Here is an 8,078-nt window from a genome sequence, read left to right on the forward strand (position 1 = left end):
TTCTGCTCTTACTGGAAACACGAGGGAAGGGGAACGTTATGGCATTCCTACCAACAGTTGCTATTTATCTTTTTGTTACCGTTATACAATGGAAACTAATGTGACCTCTGCGTCGCCAAATACTGAGCAGAATAAAATATACTCCGGATTTTAGTCGTGTTGGCCTGGGGAGAGACACCGTAACCACACCTTTTTGTCCATTGTAACGTTGGCCCCAAAAGTACCTCACTGATGTATTTTGAGCGTTGTAAATGTCATGATTACATTTAATAAAATTATTCCAGCATAACCACAACAAAGATGTTTACTCCAGTTCTCCAGTCGGAAAGATGAGTGTGAAACAAAAACAGGAAGTTGCTCGGCAGGTTTTTTTGGGGGGAGTTGCTGGACAGCCATTGCCGTGTCGTGGCTCACTAACAAAACACGCCAAAACGAACGTGGCTGTCTGTGGGATCTCTTTATTTGGCTACCTACAAGAGCGAACACACTCGACAAAACATCACACACCCCAACAAGGAGTAAGTTTCCAGAAATGCTTCCCTTTGTGAGACATTAACGTTCGCCATCACGGCTCGCTAGCTAGCCTCCCGGTTGCTAACGGTGCTACTTTAGCACGGAGCTAACGCCAAGTTGGCTAACTTTGCCACCTGCATCATTTCACCCTGCATTGTTTGTAGGAAAATAATCGTTGTAATTTAAAAAATCTTCTCTTGGCATTTGCAACCTTTTAGCTGTTGGTGCTATGCTTGCGCTAATGCTAATGAGTTTTCTCTCCTCACCGACGCTACGTTGCCGCTTGGACAAAATGACACGTAACTAGTGACTTCCTTCTATCTAGCTAGCTAGCTAGCCTGCTAGCCGGCCCATTTTCACAAGGAGTCACTTTTCGCACAGGTATCAGCGTCTTCATGTTTGAACTGGTGAAGATTGTATTTGAGTATCAAACGATTGTAAAGGAGCGAACTGGCCCGTTACGTCGGCACGGGCTAGTTTAAAGCAGTCCACGAAATTCCTCAATTCAAGACACTTGGCTGAAAGGCAGCCTTTTGTGCACCGTCTTGACCGATGACAAAATAAACACCCCGATCGTTTGTAACGATTTGGTGCTGTACTGTACACCGTAAAAGTATTGTTTAGCATTTTGTAGACCGACAGTGAGCCTTCCAAATGCCATTTGTCCCAGCATCTTACTAAGGGTTGGGTCATGTTCCTATCTTCAAATAATAATTTGCTCCCGTTTATTTAAGGCATAGTGCCTGGCAAAAGGACATCAGCTAGATGTCAGTTAGTTTTTGACTACTGAATGTTTGCTCTGTGAAATACAAGCAGCAACCCAGTGGAAGGCCACTATTGCAGTCATCGCATTTCTTATTATTAGTTGTGAACTAGCTTGTATTTTGTTGCAAGTTAATATCTGGAAGATGGAGCATCTTGCTGTGATACTAAAGAGGCGGGAGCTGGCACGGTTGGCGCATAGTACAAGCAGCTCAGCTGTATTTACGTGGTGCCGACCTTTGACTCCTTACACTTTAGCCCTGTTTGCACGTTACATCACTGGGAGTAGAGGTCGAGACCGACTGATATCTCTTCCTCTAGAAGTGGACCAGAAAGATGGGTTGAGGAAGGCTGGCTTCAAATGCTTCAATTTCATTTTTTTCTTGCTGTTTAGATGCGCTTGGCTATCATATGTCACACTTGTTCTCAATCCTCTGATCCAAAGACTCCTACTGGAAAAATTCCCCTGTAAACAATGACGCTGTCCATGGTGTGAGACCATGGCCAGTGTTTCAGAGGAAGGCATGTTGCCAAATGCTCTGCAAACACTGTGTGTTGAGTGGGGAAAAACCTGTCACGTTTAACACATCAAGCCTTATCAGCCCCCTCCAACGCCTGCATCGCTACGAAGCCCGGGGCCTGTTCCTATCTTTGCAGCACATCAAAAGTGCAAAAGTTTGCCAGGCATGACCCGAGAGCGACAAAGTGATCTGTGAGTCCATCATGGTAACCATGGTGGTGGATGTCAGGCCTCTCGAAGCCACGCTGTGTACTTCTCAGCCGACACTATTTGTTTTTGTTTTGTTAATAGTAGGAATGTCGTATTTGATTAGGACAAATCTACAGGTACACATTGTTTGAGTCATCCCAGGTGTGCACAAACTAGGGATGTAAATCTCCTTGGGATTTGAATCTAGATACACAGGTCACAATGCGATTCAAAGTGTGTACATTTTAAAAGCGGTGTAGAAACCATACCATCCCATTCATGGATGGAAAAGTCTTAACTGCCATTGAAGTGTAAAAATAAGCCATACACCATCTAAATAGAACAGACACCAGGATGTATGGCGGTTCTCGTCACATTTGTCCTTTTTGGCCGTTACTGGTGACGTGGCAGCCAAAGTCAGACAAAGGAAGGCTTAGTTTGGTGAGATCTGGCATGATTTGGACTTAGTTTTTACCCACAGTGTTCACGTTCCATATGGTGCTGCCATGCTAGTATGTACTAAGAATGCCTTGTGTTGCACTATTTTAAAGCTCATGTTTTGCTCACCAAGTTGACCTTTCTTTCCCAGGATTCATCAGCTCCAGATATGGCGTTCATATTTGACTGGATTTATAGTGGCTTCAATAGTGTTCTACAGTTTTTAGGTGAGTAACTCGGAACGACTGCACCCTACACAGGACTGATTTGCCATTAGGGTTGGGCCATCATTTTTATAAAGCAGTACAAATGATTCCAGTGTAAAGAAAGTGCATGCTCGGCAAAAACAGAAAAAAGCCTGTGACTGTGGTTGGCGGCATGCTGTATGGCCGCAATGGTGCTTCCCTTCTCCATCAGCACTGGACCATGCCGGTGGAGTAGGGAAGCAGAGAGAGAATGAGCATGGCTGAAGAGATGGTTGCTAAACGGGGAGGAGGGACCTCGGCCAATATGGAGGCGCTTTAGTTTCAATGGAGCGGATGTATACATGCAGACATGTGGAGTAGCCTCACCAGCCACTCCATGACCAGCGCCTGCAGACAGGAGGAACGCACACAGGTGAAGACATGGCAAGTGACTTGGAGGAGTTTCTCCAGGAATGGGACTTAGATGACAGTCGCTCTGTTGTTGTGAAAGCAGTTGAACGCAACAACTGGAGTAGACAGGCTTGCTTTGGGCACTCTTCACGGTGCCACAGGGAAGCTTTACTGGCAACTTCAATTGGCTTCAGGGTCTTCTATGGTCATATGGCGATAGAGGCTAAGGTCCATATCGCCCAACCCCGTTGGCTATAAACATGCTTGCAGGCTAAAAAGAACTTTGGGTTGTAGCATGGCATCAACACGGATATTCTTGATGGAGTTACGTAATCTCATTCAACTCAAGTAAACAATGCAAGTCAACATCTCTCCCCCAAAAGCCTCTCAGCCCCGAAGGCTGCCAGTCCTGTTCTCCCTGTCACACAGGTAGCGGCTCTTGTCAGGTGCCGTTGCCGAGCTGAGTCAGAAGTGTGGTGAATCCACCAGGCCAGCACCGTGCTGACTCATCGAAGTCGGATGACAATCATGCTGCTGTTCTATTCTCTTCCACTTGCTTACATCTTGTCAAGCGTTGTGGCGCGGGGCCTGACCCACAGTGTAGCCGTAGCAAGGGCACTAAATGGATAGGACTGTCTTTCGGCTGAGCCGTGTGGCCAGGACGTGTTCACAATGCAATGTCTCTGGATTCTGCTCAGCATCATGGCGGCCCACCCGCGTACTATGGAAGTGGATGAGTTGACAGGCCTATTCTCTATTACGCAGCGAGCGTCCTTGATCCATACTGTGTCCTACGGTGTTGCTCAATACAGAAGGGGTGCGCATCGCTGCTGTGATTCACACACACGTCAATATCTTGACACTCTAAGGGTACATGCTGCATGGAGTGCTTCATTAAAAAAAGTTCAATGGTGGATGGGGCGGCCCCGGCCTAGCTAAAGTTTTGTCCCAGTCCGCACCTGATTGCAGGCAGTATGGTTGAGACTCAAGTTCAAGATACTGTAGCTTTGATAGAAGTCAGTGGGGTGTCTCCTATTGCCTTTCTATTGTAGCTCTTCTTGTCATCCGAAAATTCTTCTTGAGAAAGTGTCGGTGAAGCGGCTGGCAGCAATGTCCCAGCACCGACGTGACCGACATGGCTCTGACTCCACCCACACATTCGGTGGAACAGACATGGCCTCAATTTCTCCACAAAGTGCCCTCGCCAACATTCATACGCAGGATCATTTGCTTCAGAAAAGATTGGTTCCCAATGCAGCAAATCTTTGAAATTGCCGCAAACGTTCCGAGGAGAGCACACGCACCGCAGCAGTCTTGGTATCGGAATCAGCAGCGTAAAACCCTAATCATTTTTGCTATGAAAGTCATGGTGGATGCATTCATGGCGTCCTTAAACCAGGATGTAGCCCGCTAGCTAACACGTACAAACACTGCTGCATCCCTGTCTTCCTTCCATCCCAACCTTTTCACTGGCTCTGTATTGGCCAACAGGACTGTACAAGAAGTCAGGCAAGTTAGTATTCCTGGGCTTGGACAACGCGGGCAAAACCACGCTACTGCACATGCTCAAAGATGACAGACTGGGCCAGCATGTGCCAACTTTACATCCAAGTAAGAGCACGCAAGCGTTTGTCCACCTCTGTTCACGTACTCAGTCGCCATGTCTGCTTCCCACGCAGCCTCGGAAGAGTTGACCATCGCTGGCATGACCTTCACCACCTTTGACCTTGGAGGCCACGCACAAGGTGTGTTCTATTTTTTCATGTTTCTGCAGGATACTATAAGAATAACTTTTCTCTTCTTCCGCCAGCACGCAGAGTTTGGAAAAACTACCTCCCTGCCATAAACGGCATTGTCTTTCTGGTGGATTGTGCAGACTTCTCCAGGTTGGGCGAATCGAAAACAGAACTTGATGTGAGTACGCCCTCAAGATTCCCATCCTGGATCTTCATCCAGGCAAACTCCCCCATCTGCATGTTGCCTTCAATAGCAGCCCCCCGCTCTAGTCATCATGGTCCCACCACCGTGACCACAACACAGACTAGGGGGCTAGTCGCACAACGCTTTCATTCACATCAAGTCACGCTCTGGCTTCCCTCACATGGTAGTTTTTGAAAGATCACTTTTTTTTGTAGATCAGTTTTTGTTTTTGGTTTTTTCTTTTTCTATATAGCAAAAAAAAGTAAATATCAGCTCCATTTTCACAGATAATTACACAGTTAATGTGTTTAATACGATTAATATGTGATAATCGGGGGGCTCTAGTATTAATACAGTGCAGCCCCTGACCCCGATTGGGAGAGGGCGCTATTGAGCAACAATCACTTGAGCATCGTTAGAACAAGGTTTTTGTCCTTTCAGGCGTTAATGACGGATGAGACCATCGGAAACGTTCCTATCCTCATCCTGGGCAACAAGATCGACAGAGCGGAGGCCATCAGCGAGGAAAGACTGAGGGAAATGTTTGGCCTGTACGGCCAGACGACAGGCAAGGTAAGGACTGCTGCTTTTATCGCTTTCATTCCTTCCACTTGCCAAGTCATGCTGCTCTTTATTTGGCTTGGCCATCCATTCTGGTTCTGGTCCCGGTCGCGATTCCTCCCTCTCATTCTGCTTCCCAACCATTGTCCATTCCACTGCCCTTTGGAGGCATATACTGTATATGTTTACCCTTTTTCTTATGAATGCATAAAGGAAAGGTTGATGAGCATATTGAGAGCCAATGTGTATTTGGTCAGTACACAACCTCTCCACTGGTGATGGTGGAAAGATGCCTCTTTCCTTAGGAGCACACATTCACATGGCTTGTATTTGTGAAAAGCTCAAGAAAAAGCAAGCAGACGTGTCCCGTATGTGTTGGAGAGAATCTGATGATGAAGAATAGACCAAGTTCCCGCGAATCTGCGTATAGGATATCCAACTGGCGGGGTGAACGGACTAAGACGTGACACGGGGATGCTCAGCTTCCCGGCTAAAGCTAGCTTACCATCCTGTGGTTTGTCTGTGAGAAGGTACCATTTGTTTGCTGCTTCCACGTCATGCCTTGTTGGCCATTGGAACCATCGCTAGTCCCAGTTCCTGTTGATCCTGGACACTCTGTGGCCACCCGAGCCTACCCCAACTACTACATCCCACGTGGAATAACTTTGCTTGAATGGGCACCGCCCTTTGGTCCTTTCAGCTTAAGCCAGCACTTCTTTCCTCCCAACGGATTCACACTACCTTTACTCCTTCGGGGTGGCGCCTGGGCGGAGCCACGCTGTGGTCTGACACACAACTGCTTTTTCATTCAAACATTGCACATCACCACCAAAGCTAAGAACGAATAAACTCAACTACTGTCTGGAGCCCCATGTGACCGTGGTGGTCATGTGGTGGACATAAGGTGATGCTATAGCGCCATACCTTCGTCTTTGGCTCCTCTCCTTTCCGAAGGGTGCACCTGATGGCTTGGACTTCATCATTTGGTCGTCATCACATTTGGCGCTTGGTCTGCACTGTACGGGAATTACATGACATCATATTAACAGTTCAACATTTTGGTGGCTTTGCCGAATGCTGAGCATTAGTAAATTGTCCCCCCCCCCCCACGGCCCCCTGGAGAATGCCGCCCTGGGCAATGGCCCATGTGGCCCATAGCTAGAAGCGCCACTACTTTCATGTTGTCCGTCCTGTTGCGTTGACTGCTCTTCTTCCTGGCTCGTGCAGGGCAACATTCCCATGAAGGAGCTGAACACGAGGCCGCTGGAGGTGTTCATGTGCAGCGTGCTGAAGAGGCAAGGCTACGGCGAGGGCTTCCGCTGGCTCTCCCAGTACATCGACTAGAGCCGGCCCGCCAAGCGCCACCAGAGGGCGCCGTTCTCGATGCCCCCTCCATCATCCTCAGCCCCGTGTTTGGTTCCACCGCCCTCCGAGGAAACCATTACAACTCGATCCCAATAGACTTTTATTGGTCGAACATTTGGTTCTGCACTTACAGCACACACACACACACACACACACACACACACACACACAGACGCACACACACGCAATGTTGTCATACCTCTCTCTGCATAACTTTGGCAGCAAATGTCCAAACTCCAAATGGAGGTGTTTTCTTTCTATACGCCGTCTGTCCTCTGCTCCCCCCCAGATAAATAGCATTATATTTAATCATGCTTTGTTTTATGACATGATATCATAAAGAGCCCAGTAGGTGGCGCTATGTTTTTACTATCATGGTGGAAACATTAGTGAGGATCCAAGGACCAATAATAATAAATAATGTATGAAATGTACACAAACATTGTACATGGATGTTGTATCCTTCTACCACACACTTTACATACATGCATGCCGCCTTCTTTTCCACTTGTAGTAGTAGTAGTAGTAGTAGTATAATGATGATTGCTCTAATCAAGACTAGCAGAGGGATGAGATGGAATGAATGTTAACAATTCCCAGGCCTTGTCTTTCCTTCCGCAAGGAGGATCATCATGGTGGAATAAATGTTTGCCATCCATCACGGCCTTGAACGTGCATCATCCATCATTAACATCCATCATACATCACCGCCTTTATCATTCACCATCCATCATCCATCTTTAACATCCATCATACATCACCACCTTTATCATCCATCTTTAACATGCATCTTTAACATGCAACATTCATCAGGGCCTTCAACATCCATCATACATCACCGCCTTTATCATCCATCCATCATACATCACCACCTTTTATCATCCATCTTTAACATCCATCACAGCCTTTAACATCCATCCATCCTTTTTCCATCATCATCCTGCCTCGCCTTCAAGCGACGCCAGGTGGCGCTAGAGAGGCCAAAGTGTTTCGTTCTCTTCCACAATACACAGCTTCTTGTCACCGCGCGTATTTGGCTTTCTACTACCACACGTTACTGCAGTACTCCACATGCTGCATCTACAGATCATCATCCAAACCTATCTGATGCGAAAACACGGCGTTCATATTAGGATTATTTTTTTGAGAAGAAAACACATTTTGGCTCAATTTCAGCATTTAAGAAGCCACCGATCTTGATGTGATTTATTTTG

At 47.0% G+C, this 8,078-nt stretch overlaps 1 protein-coding gene across 1 annotated transcript; it reads left to right on the forward strand.

Moving 5' to 3' along the window:
- The first annotated feature begins 354 nt into the window (after positions 1–354).
- Positions 355–7,522, forward strand: sar1b (secretion associated, Ras related GTPase 1B). The gene is made up of 7 exons (XM_058086222.2): positions 355–518; positions 2,574–2,649; positions 4,510–4,629; positions 4,698–4,763; positions 4,829–4,932; positions 5,380–5,511; positions 6,727–7,522. The coding sequence occupies exons 2-7, from the start codon at positions 2,592–2,594 to the stop codon at positions 6,841–6,843; spliced, it is 597 nt and encodes a 198-aa protein (XP_057942205.1). The 5' UTR covers positions 355–518; positions 2,574–2,591; the 3' UTR covers positions 6,844–7,522.
- Positions 7,523–8,078: the final 556 nt, after the last annotated feature.

Source organism: Doryrhamphus excisus, linkage group LG21 (genome assembly GCF_037039965.1).
Source record: "Doryrhamphus excisus strain RoL-2023G ecotype Guam linkage group LG21, RoL_Dexc_Guam_v1.1, whole genome shotgun sequence".
In the NCBI taxonomy this organism is placed as follows: domain Eukaryota; kingdom Metazoa; phylum Chordata; class Actinopteri; order Syngnathiformes; family Syngnathidae; genus Doryrhamphus; species Doryrhamphus excisus.

What these genes read in the sequence shown, in the direction of transcription:
- sar1b (XM_058086222.2), top strand. Translation starts at nt 2,592, where the DNA reads ATGGCGTTCATATTTGACTGGATTTATAGTGGCTTCAATAGTGTTCTA. An exon ending in TAGTGTTCTACAGTTTTTAG is followed by an intron (nt 2,650 to 4,509) that starts GTGAGTAACTCG and finishes ATTGGCCAACAG; the next exon opens with GACTGTACAAGAAGTCAGGC. An exon ending in CCTTGGAGGCCACGCACAAG is followed by an intron (nt 4,764 to 4,828) that starts GTGTGTTCTATT and finishes TTCTTCCGCCAG; the next exon opens with CACGCAGAGTTTGGAAAAAC.